Source organism: Protopterus annectens, chromosome 17.part0, assembly GCF_019279795.1.
Source record: "Protopterus annectens isolate FY-2018-M chromosome 17.part0, PAN1.0, whole genome shotgun sequence".
NCBI lineage: Eukaryota > Metazoa > Chordata > Ceratodontiformes > Protopteridae > Protopterus > Protopterus annectens.
Window position 1 is genome coordinate 603,353,627 of NC_056751.1, and position 21,474 is coordinate 603,375,100.

A 21,474-nucleotide genomic window follows, 5' to 3' on the forward strand; every position below is an offset into this window, starting at 1 on the left:
CGGACATCTACATTTATGGTAAGTGTACACAACTGTACTTTTGCCTGACTGCTGCACTTTGGAGGCAATTAGGGGACACTTATCTCTCTATCCAGAAGCCTGGACGTCCATCACTGAAGGTGTGTGGGTGTGGACAATTATTTCTAGAGGCTACTACATTCCCTTTCTTTGCCCACCCCCATCAAAAAGGAAACTCCCACTCTGTCAAAGGAAAGCTACAGTTATAGAAATAAAAAAGCTGCTAGACACTTGTCATCCAAGAGGTCCCTCCAGACCAGTAAGGATTCAGAATCAATGTTCTTTTTGGTGCCAAAATCGACTTGGACCCTCAGGCTAATTATGGACCTCATACATCTAAACCAGTATGTCAAATACACCAAGTTCTGAATGGTTCCGGACAGTCTGTCCTCCCTCTCCCCAGGAAAGATAATTGGATGTGCTGGATAGATTTTCAGGATGTGTGCTACCACATCAAAATGGACAGTTCCTCCAGAAGGTTATCTTTGCTTTTGTCTGGGAGCCAGTCACTATCCATTCAGAGCCCTAGCCTTTGGCTTTACCACAGTACCTTGGGTGTTCACCAAATGCATGGCAGTGGTCTCAGCTCTTCTCAGACTGCAAGAGTTCTCTGTTTTCTTGTACCTCGCTAACTGGCTACTCACTGCTCCTTCCAGGCCTCTACTAATAAGGGCCAGGAGCTACTTACTTCAGCTTTGCTCTCAAGTGAGAATCACAGTAGTTGTTTGTCTTTCGGCTTTACCCGGTAAGGAATCGCCACAGCGGAACTCCAGTCCGCTAATGATTGGCAGTAGATTTTTACAAAACGCTGAGGTGCCAGCTCGATGCCCAACCTTCAGCGAAGGCACGCCCATTTACGCATGCATGCCTTTCGAACGCTACCGAAAAATGTGATTTATCTGATTTACTGTGATTCTCTCAAGTGAGAATCACAGTAAATCAGATAAATCACATTTATCGCCAGTAAAGACCTTAGAGTTTGTAGCTCACTTGGACACAACCATTCAGATGGCAAGGTTACCACCCAGCAAATTGTTCACCCTACGCAGTCAGGCCCTGCAGCTTCTTTCCCATCAAGCACCACGCACCAGATTGGTTCTCCAGCTCTTGGGGTCAATGGCATTTTCTATCATTCTAGCTCTATTGACAAGATATTGTGTGAGATTTCTGCAGTGTAAACTGGCAAGTTCAGTGGTTCATACAGTGTCAGTCCATGAATTTTTAGATCAGTTTAACCAACGTATGCAGGACACACACAGAGTAGTGGTTTCAGTCTCCAGTGGTGTCACAAGGATGACTATTTTTTTTTTCTTCTTGCCAAAGCCAGGATGACCACTGGTGCTTCTCAGTTATGGTGGGGGCATTACATAGGAATCATGGTGTAAGGCTTCCAAAACAAAGCCAACCTTCACATTAGTATCTTAGAGATGAGGGCATTTCTCCTTTCATTGCAGGCCTTTCAGAATATCCTTCCTCTAGGGATGATCTGCTTCCAGACAGACAATATGTGAGTAGTCTGGTATATCATCAAACAAAGGAAACATGCTGCTACCGTTTGTGTCGAGAAGCGATGAGAGTATGTCATTGGGTGATATCTTCCGACCACTTTCTAATAGCAGCACACACACACAGAGGAAGTCCAACATACTAGCGGACGAGTTGAGCAGATATATTCTGTTGCCTCGCAAGCTGACCCTTAACTCAACTTTTTGTCAGGGGAACCAACAATGCTGCAATCTGTTTGCCTCTCCCACCAACTCCAAATACAGCAAGTTCTTCACTCTGCCCCCCCTCCCCCAGAGGGGGTAGTTACCAAGGGATGCCCTGATACATGATTGCCCCCGCCCTCAGCTCCTCTTCTCCTTCCCACCTGTTTCTGTAATCCCAAAATTTTAATAGAGGACACTGCTGAGGAAGATCAAAGTTATCCTCATTGCCCCTTTTTTGTCTCGGTGGGTGTGGTTCTGGCCTCATTTGATACACCCACATTGGGTGCTGGATCCTACTCCAAACCTGCAGTTTCACCCATCCGGACATTCAGCCCCTTCAAGTTAACCATATGGTTTTGCCACTTCCTATGATGGCTAGTCAGTCCAGGCTGTCTTCCCATGTGTTTCACATTCTTGATATTACAAGCTTGATTCCTTCTCTTAGTCTAGATCAGGCGTTGCTGGGACATTCATCAGGGGCTTCTGGACTCTTCTTCCATCTCCCAAATATTGTAAACTAGAGTAATCTACCCATATAGCTAAAGCTACTGCAGCAGTGATCAATATGAAGATAGTACAATTGTGTAAGTAAACCTAACATAACAGTAGGTGTTTGAATGAATACTGCTGCCTTCCTCCGTCCATCTCCCTGGTTTCTTGATGTGTTGTTAATGCCAGGGTGTGAATACTAATTTTTTTTTTGTTTTTACTGGTATTGTCTATTCAGGGCTCAGCCTTCCCTATCTGTGTTGGTATGAAAGCTCTGAAGAGCTTGGTGCTCAAACCTGTCTTACTAGTCAGTTCAGCCCAAGCTGACTGACAGTTTAGGTGTGTGGAAGGTGCCCTGAAACTTTAGAAGCTGGCCAGCTGTTATATCTTTAGCAACATGTATTCCATATAGGTAAGGTTACTGCATCTGTGATCATTCAAACATCTGCTGATATCCTGACTTAAATCACTGTTGCAGTATTCTAAGCAAATGGGTGATCGCCATTGACATCCAGACAGGGTACCAAAGCTTAACCTTCCCTAGGTTGTACATCTAACATTTGACCTAAGATTGCAAGCATAGGGGTATATAAGAGACTTGAGTGTAAATCCTCAGACTGTCTTGCCACCAGCCTGAACACAGGTTGAATATCCGTAGGACTGATTGTCATTTGGTCATTAGCACCATAGCTTCATTAAAGACAGATAAGTGCCCCACTGTTTTGCTGTGCTGTGTCTGTATTAGATGTCAGGTAGGAGGGGTAAGTGTGTGTGTGTGTTAGGCAAGTCCCATCCAAAGATCTGCATACCCAGCATCTCTTCTGGCTAGGTGCGGATCACGACTACAAGTCATGTTTCATTTGCCAAGCCTTTGTTCCAAAGACTTTGCAGTCACATTTAGCTTCTCTTAACATTTCCTTGGAGACCCAGTGTATGAAGTGTTTGGCTCACTCCAAGATGGTGGATCCTGTGTCCCCAGATATACATCCACCCCTCAGGAAAACACTCAGAAAGCCCAGGCTGGATACTCAGTCTAACTTTTTTGATTTTGATGAACCTTGTGAGGTTCCAGAACCCACTGATGTTCTTCATCTCACATTGCTGCAGTCCTTACTTATGGGTAGTCCGCTGTCCTCGGTTGGCCCGAATACCAAAGTATTAGGCTGACGTCGGTCATGGGCGCCTAGATCTGACATCAGAGCGTCAGGGTATAAAGGCGCATGACCGACGTCATATCCTCTGTCTTTTTTGCCGCATGGTCCGATGCAGAAGCAGCGTTGCAAGTGCCGTTCGGCGTTCTGAAATTTTTCGTTTTCGGAGTTTCAGACCGATACCAAGTTGGGCTAAGTACCCCGTTGGGGAATATTTTTGTTTTTCCTTGCCTCAGTTACTTACCGGATGTCAGAAAAGTGAATAATTGTATTTCTTGTGGGAAACAGATACCGCATAGGGATTACCACTCGCTTTGTATTCCTTGTTTGGGACGAGCACGGCGTAGTTGGGTGTCGGTTTTGTGCTAGGTTTAATAAGCGCACTATAAACGGAGGTTAGATTGCGCTAGGTTAGTCTTTGGCAAGAGGTGTAATTATAATATGCCGTCGGATGTTCCGGCCTGCTTCTACTAAGAAGCGCAAAGACAAATCTTTAAAGCCTAGGCAGGATGATTCGTCCGTTACGGACGCCGGATCTTTAGAAGCTACAGCTGAACAGGTGGATCCGGCTGAAGTTTCTGTTGAGTCCCAGGGGGAAACTTTGATTTTACATGATGTGGCCTCTCAGGAGGCAGGTCAGGCTGAAGGGGCCTCTCAGGTTACTATTCTCCCTTCTATGCCTAAGGTGGTTAGGCCTTCTGTTACTGTTTCTAAGGCTCCTTCTAAGGGCAGGTCTGTTTTGCCTTCCTCTGGTGTCAGTTCTGGTTCTTCAGGGTCTGTGCCTAAAAAGCACATGCTTAAAATGGCAGAGGATTTGATTACTTTAATTACAGGTTCTATGCCCCCTCCTGATAAGAGGCCCAGGATGGAGCCAGAGTTGGAAAGTTTGGAGCAGGCCTCAGATGATTCAGAGTCTTCTGCTGAGGACATTCAAGATTTCCCTCCTTATTCTGATTCTGATGCAGAGGATTCCACTCCTTCTGCTTCTCCTCCAGAGGATTTTTCATTTTCAGAAACTCTGCATTCCATGAGGGAGCATTTTAAGTGGGAAGGACAGGATTACTCTGATTCACGGAAGAGACTTAGGGAGTTCTTGTTTTACCACAGCATAGACCCTTAGCTATACCTCCGGTTTTGGATGTTGTTTCAGATGTTTTCTCGAAGCTTCTCTTAATCCAGATTCTGTGCCTCCTGCTCCAGTTAAACCGGACAGGTATTACAGGGTGCCTGAGGCTCATAAATATCTTTATAAGAGTCCTAGGCGGACCCAGAACCTATTAGTCAGGGGCCTAAGGGTGTTAGAGCCTCTGTTGTTAAGAATCCGGTTCCTCTGGATAAGGAAGCTAGAGCTTTGGATAGATGGGGTAAGAAGGTGTATACCTCTTCTACTTTAGCAATGAGAGCTTTGAACTGCCAGTTTCATATGTTGAAGTATCAGAATTTCCTCCTTTCTCAGCTAAGATCTAAAGTGGATGCTTTGGCAGAGGGCATAGAGTGTAAAGAATTGCAGGATTTAGTGCATGTTTCTGAACAGGTGGGAAAGCACTCTTTGCAATGTGGTTTTGATGCTTTACAGGCTTCTTCTAGGGTGGCTGCCACTGGTTCAGTTATTCGTAGGCACGCCTGGCTTAAGGATCAGAATTTGTCTGAGCATGTTAAGTCTAGAATTCTGGATGCCCCTTTACAGTCTGAAGTTTTGTTTGGTCCTCCTGTGGAGTCAGTCTTAAAGAAAATGGAAGACAAGGCTAAGTCTATGCAGACTGTTAAAGATTTTTTGCAGGTACAACCTCCAAAGTTTAGTAGAAATTGGCCTACTAAGGGGTGGACGTACCCTTCTTCTGATTCTCAGTCTAGGGGTAGATCTAGGCTTGGTAGGGGCAGAGCTCAGAGTACCTTCAGGCCGAGACAATGGAGTTCGCCTGCTCAGTCTGCTGGTGAGGGCAGGGGCCAGTCCTTTCGTAAACAGGCCCAATGACCTGCATTTTCAGCTGCCAGATTCTTCTTGCCTGGCAGCTCCTTTGGGAGGAAAGTTGGCTCTTTTCAAGCAAAATTGGCATTTAGTCACCCAGGACAAATGGGTATTGGACATTATAAACCGAGGTTACAAGTTCTATTTCCATACCATGCCTCCTTTCAAGGGCATCCCAGACGTCCCTCCTCAGCAAAGGATAGAGGCTCACAAACAAATTTATTTACTTCTTCAAATAGGAGCTATACAGCCAGTTCCTCTGTCAGAAGTGGGCCTAGGATTTTATTCTCGCCTGTTTCTAGTTCCAAAGAAAGGGAACACGTGGAGACCAATTTTGAATTTATCTATCCTCAACACTTACCTGGACATTCCAAAGTTCAAGATGCTGACTTTACAACAACTTTTACCTCTGTTGGGAAAAGATCACTGGATGGTTACTCTGGATCTCAAAGAGGCTTTCCTTCATGTTCCTATCAGGCCCAGTTGCAGGAGGTACCTGCGTTTTCGGGCTGGAAATTTACATTATCAGTTCTCTGCATTGCCCTTTGGCTTATCTACTGCGCCCAGAGTGTTCACAAAGGTTCTGGCTCCAGTGATAGCTTCTGTCAGACTAAGAGGAATACAGATTTATCCTTATTTGGACGATTGCCTGATTATTGCACAAGAAAAGGACGAACTTCTTCATCATCTACAGTATGTGATGGCAGTGTTAAGATGCCTAGGGTATTCTGTGAACGAAACAAAGTCCAGTCTAGTACCCTCTCAGGACATGTGCTTTCTGGGTGTGAGACTGAATACAGCTTCCCAGATGGCTTTTTGACCCCGGACAAACAAAGAAGCCTTTCTCTTTATTTCCATCAAATGTCTCTACGGTCCAGGCTGACTGCAAGGACAGTCCTTCAAGCCTTGGGGTTCATGGCATCTTGTATTCTGGTGCTTCCCAATGCCAAATTGCATATGAGGAAGCTTCAATGGTATCTCAAAATGTATGGACACAGCACTGCCAAGATCTAGACACTGTCATTCAGATAATACCTTGCATTCAGAAGGAGTTTTGTGGTGGGCTCAGGAATGTCACCTAAACAAGGGACTCTCTGTGACCCGGCCAGAGGCGAGTCAGATTCTAACGACAGATGCCTCGGACAAGGCTTGGGAGCACACCTCAATGGAAAATGGGTGCAAGACACGTGGCCTGTCAAACTCCAACATTTGCATATCAACTTGAAGGAAATGTTAGCAGTCCAGTTTGCATTGATGGCTTTCAAAGATTTACTTCACCCAGGGCAGGTGTTGATTCAAACAGACAACACTACTGTCATGTGGTACATCAACAAGCAAGGGGGAACCCATTCTTACCCTCTTTGCAGGCAAGCGATGATTTTGTGGGAAACTGCTCTCAATCTACACCTCAATCTTCAGGCAAGGTTTCTACCAGGAGCACAGAACTCCTTAGCAGATGTGTTGAGCAGACAAATAGTGGATCCTCACGAGTGGAAATTGGATCCTCATGTATTTCAAAAGTTGACAGTGTTATGGGGAACTCCAGACATAGATCTGTTCGCTTCTTCACTAAATTGCCAGTTGCCAAAGTTTTGCACAAAAATGTTTCATCACACAGCTTGGAAGGTGGACGCTCTATCATTCAGTTGGAACAGTCTGCATGTATATGCCTTTCCACCTCTGCCTCTTCTTCCCAAGGTACTTTTGAAGGCCAGACAAGACAAGCCAACCATGATTTTGATAGCACCGGATTGGCCTCGACAACACTGGTACCCACTACTGAGGAGTTTAGTACGAGAACCTCCATGGCCTCTGCCTTTGATTCCGCACCTTTTGTCACAAGAGGGCAATCACTTCCTCAATGTCAAGATTCAGTCTCTGCATCTAACAGCCTGGCATATTCTGTTTTAGACTCTGGAGGGTCTCAGCTTCCACAACAAGTTTTGAATGTTATTTTGGAGGCCAGGAGGCCTAGTACCAGGAAAGTTTACTCTGATAAATGGAGGAGATTTTTATTTGGAGCAAAGGAAAGGACTTTGATGTCTCCAAACCTGATTTAAGTGTTGCTCTTCAATATCTTACTGAGTTATTGGACAAGGGTTTGTCTTTCTCCTCGATAAAGGTCCATGCTACAGCCATTTCTGCTCACTATGATTGTGACCCTCCTTTATTCTCTCATCCTTTGTTTAAGCAATTTCTTAGAGGGGCAAAGAATATAAGACCCCCACGTGAGCTCCTACTCCTGCTTGGGATCTCAATTTTGTGTTGGAAAAACTTACTCTACAACCTTTTGAGCCTGCAGCTACTGCCGAGTTAAAGTATTTGTCATGGAAAACTGCTTTTTTGATGGCCATTACCTCTGCAAGAAGGGTTTCTGAATTACAGGCCCTCATGGCAGTGGAGCCTTTCCTGATTTTTCATAAGGATAGGGTATCTATGCGCACTAATCCTTCCTTTATGCCTAAAGTGGTTTCTAGTGTGGCCTTAAACCAAACTATTCATTTGCCTACTTTTTATGCAAACCCCCAAAATAAAGGGGAGAAAATTTTGCATTCTTTGGATATTCACAGACAGTTGCGTTATTATTTGAGCAGAACCAAGGAGTTCAGACAGTCTCAGCAGTTGTTTGTTTCTTTTGCTTTGGGTTCACAGGGTAAACCTGTTTCAAAACAAACTATTTCTAAATGGATTGGGTTTTGTATTTCTTTCTGTTATTCCCATCATGGTAAGGAGATTCCTGCTGGAATCAGGCCTCATTCCACTAGGGCTACTGCTACTTCTACGGCCTTTCTAAGGGGGGTAGCTACAAAAGACATTTTGGAGGCAGCTACTTGGAGTTCGGTGCATACTTTTTCTAAACATTACCACCTTCCTCTTTATTCTAAGTCTAGGGCTGGATTTGCCACTGCAATTTTACAGGGCATTTTAGCAGCCCCTAATGCTCTATGATTTTTACCAACCTCCCTTTCCCGTTGCTTTGGGATTCTACCCATAAGTAAGGACTGCAGCAATGTGAGATGAAGAACCTAGTACAGTTTTGTACCTACCATAAATGTAGATGTTCGAAGATCCACATTGCTGCAGTCCAATTTACCCTCCCTCCTTCCCCACTGTAGTTTGACATGGTGCTATGCTTTAGGTGATGGTTGTTGTTGGGCTTGTTTTTGGGAGGTATTCTGTTTTTGGCTGTGGCCTTTCTTGTTTGGCCTTCTGACATCTGGGGCAAGAAAAGACTGAGGATATGACGTCGGTCATGCGCCTTTATACCCTGACGCTCTGATGTCAGATCTAGGCGCCCATGACCGACGTCAGCCTAATACTTTGGTATTCGGGCCGACCGAGGACAGCGGACTACCCATAAGTAAGGACTGCAGCAATGTGGATCTTCGAACATCTACATTTATGGTAGGTACAAAACTGTACTTTCATCCAACTCCACCTTTCTTGCCCTCTACCAAGACCCTGACGCAGACCGGTATGGCGTCATAGGGCCTTATGACTGAGGGATTGGTTCCCATAGTCAAAGATGAGTTGCAGATCATAGTTTCAGAGGGCTTGGAAAGCATCCCATAGTTTTTATTTAGGGACAAGATCCCATCAGAGTGCTGAACATCCCTGCTTGGTGCAGGCAGATGTCACAGTAAAAAAAAAAAAATAAAAAATATAACTAAGTATGTCTCTTCTCCCCAGCCTAGGAATGGATGGATTTTTTTTCTCAGAGCCTGCTAATGGCTGTCATGGTCCTGAAACTGTTTTTGTTTTCTACCCACCCTCCTTCCACACCTCATAAAATTACTGTGGTATCATCTTCTGAAGAGGGAGATGCTTCTGACTCTGTCCATTCTCTGCCATACTCCTCCTTTCAGATACAGTCCCCTGACCAAATCCTTTCTGGTGATGATGACTCCATTTCCCTTGCCCATCCTGTTGAAGAAGCTTCATTTGAAGAGACAATAGTAAGCATGAAACATTTTGAGTGGGAGTCTACACAGATTTCAGAGGTGCAGGAAAGATGCTACATCCTCTTGGAAATGGGCACTCCAGCTCCTTCAACTGTCCTTTCAGTCCTGGAGGTGTTCTTGGATGCTTTCCTGTCTTCCTTCGCTACCCCTGATTCACAGCCTCCTGCTCCCAAAACACCAGACAGATTTTTATAAAGTTCTTGATGAGCTTAAGTTCTTGTAAAAGAGTCCAGTGGCAGAACCCTCTCCAGTATCTCTCGTCTACTAAATCTTTCAAACTTCTTCCCAATGCCTGTGCCCTTCCTTCAGACGAAGACAATAAGGCCGTAGATATGCGAGGAAAAAAGGTTTATACCTCTTCTACTCTGGCATTCAGAGCTAATAATATCAAACCCAGATGTCCAAGTACCTGTTCTGCATTCTTAACTCCTTAAACAAAGTAGTGGTGGAACCATAGGGGCGCATTCCAAGCAACAAATACTGGCTTTGCTTAATCAGACTACTTAGGTAGCCAGACACACAATAAATTGTAGTTGTGATGCTGAGCAGCTTCTACTGGCTTGCTGTCATTCCCATGTATACATGGCTGTTCAGCCAACCTGTGCCAGAAGACTTCAACTCCAAACTTACTGCTTCCCCTTCGAGGAAGACCTTTTGTGTGGTCCATAAGCTGCCAGCTTATTTAAAGCCCCACAAGAGCAAGATAATAAAAGACAGGAGGCAGATTCTGTTAATCTTTTTGCCTAGATACCAGAGAAATCAGCCAGGAATTTTTACTTTTGCTTATTTAAGTTTTTACTAATGCATTCAATCCACTAAACCCAAATTCCACTAGTTTTATTGACCCCAGCTGCACCATTAAAGACTTAAGTAAATGTGAAATGTCATTGGCATTTATAAGCCATGTAGCTGAAACACTTATATCCTCAAGGAGTTATGTGCATATATCCCATGGGCTTCCACTAAAGGAAGTTTAACGTATTATTTAGTGAAGACTCCCACTCTCTCTCATATATATATATATATATATATATATATATATATATATATATGGTTCCCTATCAGAAGCCTGAAACACTATAAGCCTGAAAATCAAAATCCTGAAAACTATAGACTGAAAGTTCAAAATCCTGAAGGACCAAAATCCTGAAAACACAAAATGGACATACTGACGTCATTGTGGCTTTGCTATTGTTAGCCCTGTGGTGTTGGGTCATGCGTTGGGTTCAGGTAAGTGTGCGGTTGGTTTTATGTTAGGGTTAGGGGCGGTTTAAGTGAGTTAGGGTTAGGGCGCAGGTTAGGCATGTATGCAATAGTGACAAATATTGGGGTTAGGGGCGGTTTAAGTGAGTTAGGGTTAGGACGCGGGTCAGGTGAGTGTGCGATAGTGACGGACGTTAGAGTTAGGGTCAGGGTCAGTTGGTAGATATTAGTGTCTTTATAGTGACATATTAGCATTATTTGTGTTTTCAGGATTTTGAGTTTCAGGATTTTGGTCTTTCAGGATTTTGAACTTTCAGTCTATAGTTTTCAGGATTTTGATTTTCAGGCTTATAGTGTTTCAGGCTTCTGATAGGGAACATGGGTCTACTTTGGTAGACCAACAGTTTACTTAACCGACACTCACTTGCCCTGGACTAAGTCACAGACAACTGCAGAAGACCGACATCCGGAAGTGTGTGTGTCTGTGTGTGTGTGAATGAATATATGTTTACCCTGGAAGCCTTGGAAAACTGTATGACTAAAAGAATTATTGCAGTTAAGTAAATGACATTTCTTACCTCAAGAATTAAATGCTGGCCATAGCAAACTTAAAAGAAAGCCTGGATACTACCTCTACTTTGAAAGAGAGCAGATAGTTGAAGGTCAGCCTATGCAAAATGGAAGATATGGTGATTCATGCCACATTAAGGCCCTTCTCAGCTCCATCTCTCTTCACTTGTAGTATTTAGTGGGTAGATAAATTAGAAATTGTTACATGTTGGTAGTTTGAGCCCAGTCCTTGATAATTAGTTGTCTTTTACAGGATTAATGGAAACTGTTATCAAGATTTTGTTGTTAAATGTTTGGAGTTTTATGGTCTCTTCAGTGTTGAATTTCTGCAATACCCTTTACCTTGGGCTTGGTATTATTGATATGGACTGGTTTCAGGTTACGCAAAATGCTGCAGTACATTTGGTTACAGGCTTTAATCACTGTACTTATGTCTCATAAGTACTGCACTATTTGCTTGTGATCTGCATGTTTGAATATAAGATTCTTGGACTAGCTTTGTACTATCCTGTATGACATGGGAGCCTGCTACAGCAATAAACTTTTAGTTCCTTAGCATTCTTAGGCAGCTGTCAATCAGTCAATAACAAGTTATCCAAATGTTGGTTGTGCAAAAAAATATCCCCAAAACAATTTCAGCAGCAGTGGAATTTTCTCTTTTCTGCATTGTTATGCAACTTCAGAGTATGTATATTCAACTTCAAGGGGTGTGGGATGCAGAGGAGCTTGCCCCTTCTGCAAAAAATAAATAAATAACTTTGAGGTTGGCTTAGACTGCTTTGGGTAACATTTTTACACTGAGCTGGCATTTAGAATAGTGGTCAGTTGATAAACATGAATTTGTATTTTTTTTAAATCTTCCATTCGGCAGGCAGTCAACTGCTAATGGACACTGGAATGCCTTGCCCCCAAATATCAGTTCCTTAGATTCCCTTAAGACCTATAAACTTTCACTGAAAAATCATTTTCTCAACACTCCCATTTGCCCTTGCTCCTTATCTAAAGAATATATCTCCCCTTTCTTTCTGTTATCTATGACATCACAAGACTCTTGCATGCTTATCCTCCAAACATCAGTATCTCAGATCCTTCAAGACGTATAAAACTTACCCTAAAGTTATAATTTTCTCAACACTCATAGTAGCTCTTGATCCTTAACTAAAGACTACCATATTTAATCTCTCTCCCTTGTCCTCTCTTTCCTCCCCCCTTACTGTCTTTAGTTAACCCATCATCATTGTTTTTTTCCCTTTCTGCCTCTTGGATATTTGAATCGTTTTACTTCTCTTTAACTCCTCCTTTCCAAACGCATCTGTGACTCCTACTTTTATTGACAAATCTTTCACTGCAACAATCTCCTATACATTATACATTATCTGTCTTATTAACCTCCCTACCAAATCACTCCTTAATGTTTTCTGATATCGCAAAGAAAACTATTCCACACTTCTCTTTTTCATCACCTCATCTCTCTAATAATCCCTAATTTATACAATTTTCTACCTAATTTTACTCTCTTTCTTACTTCTTTTACCATTGCTTGACATACTCCCTTATGCACACAAAGCACAATTTTTGTTTACTTATGTTCTGTCAGTAATGTACATCACTAAACTAGACTTTTACAGAACTGTTTAGAATTGCTGGAATTCTGATCTATCCACACTTCAAATTTTCTTATGTTTAGAAACATGAATACTTGGGTGTAACTGTAATTGGCTATTAATGTCTGTACCTGTAGCATGCATATTGTTTAGTTAACTGAAAAATGTTTGTTTTCTATGTTTTTCTCCATGGGCCTCTACTGAAAATGGGTTCCTGACCCACTTGGACTTTCCCGTTCACCAAATGTCAATCAGTAAATAAATAATGATTGATCAGGTATCAGCTGAAACAATCTGATCAAAATTTCATTTCATATGTAGCACCTGTGGAATTCCCAGCCTTGTCTGTTGAGATCTAAGTCAGTTTGACATATTTGAAAATTCAGATTTTCATAAAGCCTGATCTAATGTTAATCTTCATTCATTACTTACTGATGGGTTATCGGTTCCATCCTCGGAACCGAGTTGGCACCTTACCAAGCTTGCGTCAACAAAAAACTCTCAAGCTAAGATTACCCATAGTGCCTCTCTCCCCAATACCTCCGATCTCGTTTGCCACGTACTTGTGAGGACGTGTCAGTCAAGTCTTTCGCTTTCAGCTAAGTGTTTCATTCTTGATTAAAACCTTATCTGTTTTTTGATAATACCTATCATTTTTCTTTAAAAACCCTTTGGTTATATATAGATATCTCTCTTGTGCCTCCCCTTTCTTCCCTTTACCAGTTTTGGTGATCTTTACCTTACTATCGCTGGTAATTCCCAGGGTTCATTCCATGACACACGTGGCAAGTCAACCCCCCGTGGCAGAGGGGGTAACTGTTCAGGAAGAAGTCTCTTTCGGGACAGAAGGGGTCCAGGCTATCAGGGAGCCAAAGATTTCTTCTCAGGCCAGCTCTACCAGCAGTCCTGAGGAGTGACCTGATTGCTTTGGAAGCAGTCGGGGGTCATTTCTGTGTACACCAATATGCCTGGCAACAAATCACCACAGACTCTTGAGTGCGTCAGGTCATTATCAGAGGTCATCAAATCCCCTTCAGTCTCTGCCCAGCAACCCTAAAATGTATTCCTGACATTCCACCCAGTCAAAGGGAATTTGCAGCTCAAGAGATCCTAAAGTTGCTAAAGGAAAGAGTCATCCAAGCATTCCCACCAGACCGGATAAGATTCGGATTCTACTCGAGACTCTTGTTGGTACCAAATGAAACGGGGGACTGGAGACCCATTTTGGACCTCAATATTCTCAACAAATTTGTCAAGCAGACAAAATTCCGGATGGTCACAGTTCAGTCTGTTCTTCCATTTTTGGAAAAAAAACGATTGGATATGTTGTATAGATCTTCAGGACACGTATTACCACATAAAAATGGACAGGTGATCCAGAAGATTTCTCCGCTTTCAGCTGGGAGTCAGATTACCAGTTTCGAGCACTGCCCTTTGGCCTCTCTACAGCCCCCAGAGTGTTCACCAAATGCATGGCAGTGGTAGCAGCTCACCTAAGACTGCAAGGATTCTGGGTGTTTCCATATCTGGACGATTGGCTCCTCACCGCCCCCACCAAGCGTCTTCTGTTAGCACGTCAGTATATTCTGCTTCAAGCAAAGAACCTGGGAATTTCCATAAACAAAGAAAAGGCTCAACTAGCCCCTGCCCAGTCCCTGGAATTCATAGGGGCAATGCTAAATACATTATCTTTCAGAGTATCACTTCCCCTTCACAGGTTAGAAAGAATATTTCTTCAGGTCCAAGCGATACTCCCCCAAGACAAGGTGCCCACATGGGCAGTCCTTCAACTCTTGGGGCCATGGCCTCAATGATAACAGTTGTCCCACTGGCAAGACTACACATGAAGATACTTCATTGGCTTCTCTTAACTCAGTGGTCAATGCTGACTCACCCATTATCTTTCCAGATTTGCATAACAAATCACTCCAGGATGGACTTACTTTGGTGGATGCAGCCAGACATGACCCTATGGAGTTGTTCTTTCTTGAGCCCACAGCCCAAGGCCACAGTGACCACGGACACCTCCCTTACCAGGTAGGGGGACCATTTTCAGGGACAGATGGTCCAAGGAACTTGGTCACCTGCAGGTGCAAGCATTCCATCCAGCCCTTCCATCAGGGACTGTTGCGATTCAGACCAACAACATGTCAGTAGTCTGGTACATCAACAAGCAAGGGGAACCAAATCCTATCCACTGTCGGGAAGCCATGAGAATTTGGCAATGGACGATAGCTTCCAACCGCTTTCTGATAGCAACGCTCATTCCCGGGAATTCCAGCATGATTGCAGACAAACTGAGCAGGTGTATTCTCCTTCCTCATGACTGGTCCCTCAATCCTTCAATAATGTCAAAGTTATTTAATTGTTGGGGCCAGCCTTGCTGCGACTTGTTAGCCTCACCCATAAACCACTATTTTACTCTAATCCCCCCGCAGGTGGAACCCTCGAGGGACGCTCTCACACACTGTTGGCCCACAGGAGTGCTTTATGCCTTTCCCCCCATTCCGCTGATGCCACACTTCTTAAAGAAAGCCCTTTGGTTGAGAAGCAGAGTGATCCTCATTGCTCCCGTCTGGCCTTGTCAAGTTTGGTTTCCCTTCCTTTGACCTCATCTAGTTCGCAAACCATGGATTCTGGATCCAACTCTGGAATTGCTATCACACCCCCAAGGGTTACTTCATCCAGACATTCACAGTCTCAAGCTCACAGCTTGCTTTCTCCACTTCCAATAATTGCCAAGCAGAAGAATCTCTCCTCTCCTATACATGACATTCTTCTTGCTTCACACAAACTGTCCACCAGGAAATTGTATCGTGAAAAGTGGAAAAGATTCTGTTTCTGGGCTGGCAACAACAATGTAGATCCTTGTTCAGCCTCTGTCCTAGATGTACTCCTTTATCTGTCATACCTGCTGCAATCAGGAGCTGCAGCCTCTATGATTCGAGTTCACTTAGCTGCTATTTCTAATTTTCATGATGGCTTTGGGGATTTATCCCAGAATTTTCATCACCTCTGTAAAACGTTTCTGAAAGGGGTTTCTCATATTAGAGCTCCTATTAGAGAACCCATTGAACCTTAGAATCTCACACTAGTATTACAGGCTGTGATTAAACCACCCTTTGAACTTGCTGCCTCTTGTGAAATTAAATTTATATCCTGGAAAACTCTCTTTTTTTAGTAGCCATTACATCACCAAGGAGAATATCTGAACTTCAAGCATTATGCATCAAAAGGCCTTACATGGTCTTTCACAAAGATAGAGTATCGCTTCGGACTAATCCTTTCTGCCCAAAGTAGTCTCAGAATTTACTGTGAATCAGACAATTGACTTGCCAGTTTTCTTCCCCAATTTCTCAGATAAAGGGGAAATACTCCCTTCATTTACTGGATGTACATAGACAATTACGTTTTTATCTGGGCAAGACAAAATCATTCAGGAAATCTGACCAACTTTTCATATCCTATGCTGGACTGAAACTAGGAAAGCCAGTTTCTAAAGTTACCTTATCAAAATAGCTAAAGGATTCTATATGTTTTGTCTACCATCATAACAAGCTTCCCTTACCAGATAAGATCAAAGCCCATTCAACCAGATCTATGGCAACTTCAGTAGCCTTTCCTTCTAGAGCTTCCATGGACGACTTTTGTGCATCGGCAACTTGGGACACTCCACATACCTTTATCACTCATTACAAATTGGATTTGGTCTCCAGGGGGAGAGCTTCCTTTGGCTCAATGGTGCTCAGGAATATTCTTCCTTACGGCCGCCCAGTATACAAAGTAGCTAGGGACTCTGTCCCGTCAGTAAGGAATGAATGAAGATTAACAACATTAGATAAAGAAGTTGTGTCTTACCATAATATTCCATCTATGTTGTTGTTCTTCATTCATTCATTACTCCCCTCCCACTGTCCCCCTCCAGTAGGCTCCTGGAGGTTTGGATGTGGTCCATTACCCTGGTTTAGGGTATTCTGAGCAGAATATACCTCTACCTTATGTCCTTTGGGCAAACTCGATCTGAGGTATTGGGGAGAGAGGCACTATGGGTAATCTTAGCTTGAGAGGTTTTGGCTGATGCGAGCTCGGTACAGCGCCGACTCTGTTCTGAGGACAGAACCGATAACCTATCAGTAATGAATGAATGAAGATCAACAACCTAGATGGAACGTTATGGTGAGGCATAACTTATTTTTTTAAAGCAAATTCGTTCTGGAATTCTTATTGAGAGATTTTATTTTTCCATGTATTTGTGTTTGCTATATTTCTTGAGTAACTTGTTCATTTATTTATTGGTTGTTTCAGATTGTTAATGTATGGTGGCAAGCCTGGGATTAGGTATGTTTAAAATAAGTAAACTGCAATTGTCCATATATGAACTGCCTTCCTTCCTTTTGATTTTTGCAGAGGTCTGCCTGTACCATTCTAGTACTTAACTGTTTATTTCTGTTTTCCAGTGAGACTGTCAGACAAGAAAACAGTAAACACAATCAGGACCAGTCTTCCTCACTTCCAAATGGATCCACTGTGCAGACACTTACAGCACAACAGACAAAGTGAGTGACAGCTTCTTTTAGATTGCATGTAAAAGTAATCAGCAAATGGAATTTATTTAGTAATGGACATTTGAAGTAGTGGCTAGCTATTTTCACAGTAATGCTTTACTACACTTAAGAGGGTATGTTGATGTCAGTTGAACCTTGAGAGCTAATCATTGTAACTTACTGCATGTAGCAATAATAGATGAAGTGCTGCTTGAAAACTGTAAGGAGCCCAGATAATTAAATCTGACTACCTGTGGGCAGTGATGTTCATCATAAATGATTACTGCTGCAGTAGCCTTAATTATATGGGTTATATGTTGTCAGGAATAGAATAGCCAGCAAGTTTCCAAAGCTTCAGGGCAACTTGCCACATGCACAAACTGTCAATCAGCTCAAGCTAAGCTGACTGAAAAGACAGGTTTGGGTGCCAGTCCCTTCAGAGCTTTCCTGCTGTTGAAGAGTGTGCTTCTTTCCGGACTTTCGATGATCGACGGTTGGCTTGTGCTGTTCCTTTTCTGGACAGATAAGTTTCCTTTCGGGGAAACCTTCCACATTAAAAAAAAATATTGTTTTATTGTACTTTTCTGTTTAGAAAACTTATTTTTTTAAGAAAGGAGTTTCTGTTTTAATGGGCTATCATGAGACTTACTATACTTTTAAACAGGAGTGCACTCTTTTCCTGTCAGTTTAAAAATTATTTAAAGTAACTGAAAACCATTTTTTCTAAAGATAAATTGTGATTATTTTACTTTTTTGGGTCTGGTGAAGCATTTTGAAGTTCATTTTTTGTGTGTGTCTGTGTAATACTGTGACCTTTAAAGACTTTAAATTTTTACTTACTTTTGCTGTTTGTTTTCCCTGGGAGAGAAGCACCATTTTTTACTTTACCATAGAGCAAATTGCTGGTCACAAGATTGTTCCTTCCCCCAGCCACCCAAAAAAGTTAAGTAAACAGTTTTTGCCACTACTGTACGCTAGCAATTTCCCTCAGCTACAGTTGCATGAATCTGCTGTGGCCATAGTCCTCAGACCATTTATCTTTTACCCAGGATCCCTCTGTTTTAGTACCTTCAGCCATTGAAGACTTGGGGGAGGGGGTAGCCACATCTTCTGCAGCTGTTGGGGTCCTCTCAGTGGGCAAGGGAGATCCACTGTTCTCAGTCATGGGGGAGGGAACAGAGAAGACTTCCCTATTTGGTCAGAATGTTGTGCCCACCCCTGGGGAAATTGCTGCTTCCATTAATGCTGTTGGACCCACGCACTCACCAAGGACAGATGTTCTTCGTGTTTCATTGTTGCAGTCATTGCATGGGTTATCTGCCTGCAGGTAACCCTCAGCCGGCCTGAATATCAGAGTCTTCGGATTTCTGAGTCTGATGCTGTCGCTTCTTCCATAATGTCAGGTCGTCAGGGGTGTAAAACATGCAGCCGACACCATTACATTAGTCTTTCTTGACGTGCGGTGCCCGAAGCAGAAGCAGTTCTTAAGTGCCGGTTGTCCAACTCCTGAAAATTTCGTTTTTGAGTTTCAGACCTGAAGTCTTCAAAAAGATAAGTACCCCATTGGGGATCCTTTTTTCTTGCTCTAACCGATGTCAAAAAAAACTAACAGTTGTTTTGCCTGTGGAAAGCAAATACCTCATAGAGATTTTCATTCTTACTGCGTCACCTGTTTAGGCCCAGACGACGACGTCCCTCACTGTCGGTTTCGTGCCTTGTTCAACGCCCGAACTGTTCGTCGTCGGGCTATTTTTGTATCTAAATACTTTCGTTCTCGATCTCCGTACTCCGAAATGGCTTCGTTAAGCCATCCAACTACTGATCTTCCAAAAAAAGTAACGATAAAGACAGAGACAGACCGCATAGGTCCAAAACTGCCGACGATGCTTCCGTTAAGCTAGTCGCCAGTCCACCGGTACTCAGTGAGGTGCTTTGACAGCCCCTGATACCCGCTACTGCAGATTCGCAAGCCTCTACTGAGACCCATTCGGAGTCTTGTATGCCAAGAGATGCTTCTTCGACTATGGAACCTGCAGATGTCTCTACCTTGGATGGGTCCGGAGCTGCTGAGCAGGCACCGGCTTCTGAGGGTGTATTCAGGCCTACCAATTTTCATATTAAACCGACGACTTTGTTTCAAGCTAAGAATACCGAATTCCTCAGGCCTAAAGCTCGCACTACGCCTAGAAAACCGATGACCAAAATGCATTCTTAGGCCCATATGCCTCAAAAAACAAATGATTAGAATGGCAGAAGACATTATTACTTTAATTAGGGGAAGCCAGCCTTCCCCCTTTGAGACCTAGAACTGATTTTCTTTCTGAGTCTTCTGATCAGGAATCTGATATCTCTGTTCCTTCTAACTACCAGGATTTACCCTTATCTACTTATGAGGATTCTGATGCAGAGGATTCCATTCCCTCTGCTTCCCCTCCAGAAGATTTTTCTTTTGGTGAAACCTTGCATACCCTTAGGGAGCATTTCCGCTGGGAAAGCCAGGAATATTCTCAGTCCAAAAAGAGACTTGGAGAATTTTAAACATGCCTCAACACAAGCCTCTAGTTATCCCTCCTGTTCTGGAGATTGTAGATGATGTTTTCTTGGAATTCAGCCTTACCCCAGACACTTTGCCTCCAGCTCCCAGGGAACCTGGCAGGTACTACAGAGAGTACCTGACTCTCACAAATTCCTCTTCAAGAATCCTACTGTGGATCCAGAGACCATTTCCCAAGGATCAAAAGGCATTAAGGTTACTACTGCCAAAAATCCTACACCTTCTGATAGGGACTCTAGAGCTTTAGACAGATGGGGGAAAGAAGGTATACACTTCTGCTACTTTGGCCATTAGGGCTTTAAATTGCCAGTTTCATATGTTAACGTACCAGCAACATATTATGGGATTAATTAAACAGAAAATGATGTTGATTCCTGACTGTGCTGCACACAAAGATTTACAAGAGTTAATGCATTCTGCTGACCAAGTTGGTAAACATACTTTGCAATGTGGTTTTGATGCTTTAGAAGCATCTTGCAGGGCTGCTGTGACTGGGTCTGTACTTAGAAGGCATGCTTGGCTTAAGGAACAAAACTTGCCAGATCATGTTAAAGCTAAATTACTGGATGCACCCTTAAACCAAGAGCACCTTTTTGGAAACAAAGCAGAAGTCCTCAAAAGGATGGAGGAAAAAGCTAAATCTATGCAAACTGTTAAAAATTTCTTACAAGTACAGCCACCTAGATTCAGTAGGCATTGGCCTTCAAAGAACTGGTCCTTTCCGGGCCCTTCCAGGCCTTCTCAGTCCAAACCCAGGAGCAGCTTCAGTCTCAGGCTATGCACAGATCTAAGCAGTGGGGGCCTCCCACTTACAAAGCAGGGAGTAGTAAGCCACCCCCTATGGAAAAATGTCACAATGACTTATCCTTAACTCTTCCAAGCCTTACTCAACTACTTGCTTCCTTAGGAGGAAAGCTCGCCCTGCATGCAAAAAACTGGGAACTCATTACCCAAGACAAATGGGTTTTAAACATAGTTTCCCTAGGATACAGATTCCACTTCCACTCACTCCCAACCCCAGGTGGATGGCCAGACTCCCCCCCCCCCCCAAACCAGTAGATGGAGGCCCAAAAACAGGTCCTGTCTCTCCTCTGTATTAGGGCTATTCAACCTGTCCCAGCAAAACAAAGGGGACAAGGTTTTTATTCAAGACTATTCCTGGTTCCCAGAAAAGAAAACTCCTGGCATCCTGTTCTAGACCTGTCTGTTCTCACCACCTTTCCGGTGGTTCCAGAATTCAAAATGCTAACTCTTCAACAGCTTCTTCCTATGCTAGCCAAGGATGCCTGGCTGGCAACCCTAGACTTAAAAGAAGCTTACCTGCACATCCCAATAAGGGAATCCTGCAGAAAATACCTACGCTTCAGGCCAGGCTCCATGTACTATCAGTTCTCTGCATTTCCCTTTGCCTTATCTACTGCGCCCAGGGTATTCACAAAGTGCCTAGTTCCAGCTATTGTGTTTTGCAGCCAGAGAAAAGTTCAGATTTACCCATACTTGGACGATTGCCTGATTCAGGCAGAGAGTCAGGATTTGCTATTACAACACCTGGCATTTTTAAAGAGACTTCTAACTTCACTGAGGTACACCATCAACGAGACAAAATCACAACTATTACCCTGCCAACAGATTGTATTCCTGTGAGCAAGCTTGAACACAACTTCCCCATGGCATTCCTAACTCCAAAGAAACAAGTTTATT

The 21,474-nt window shown here is 43.3% G+C and overlaps 1 protein-coding gene across 1 annotated transcript in view; it reads left to right on the forward strand.

Moving 5' to 3' along the window:
• The window catches only part of PPP6R1 (protein phosphatase 6 regulatory subunit 1), a 3,522,349-nt gene that overhangs the window by 3,386,619 nt on the left and 114,256 nt on the right, over nucleotides 1–21,474 (forward strand). The window contains exon 23 of the mRNA XM_044059463.1: nucleotides 17,133–17,231. Coding sequence (XP_043915398.1) covers nucleotides 17,133–17,231 — 99 coding nt within the window. The remainder of the gene's footprint in view (nucleotides 1–17,132; nucleotides 17,232–21,474) is intronic.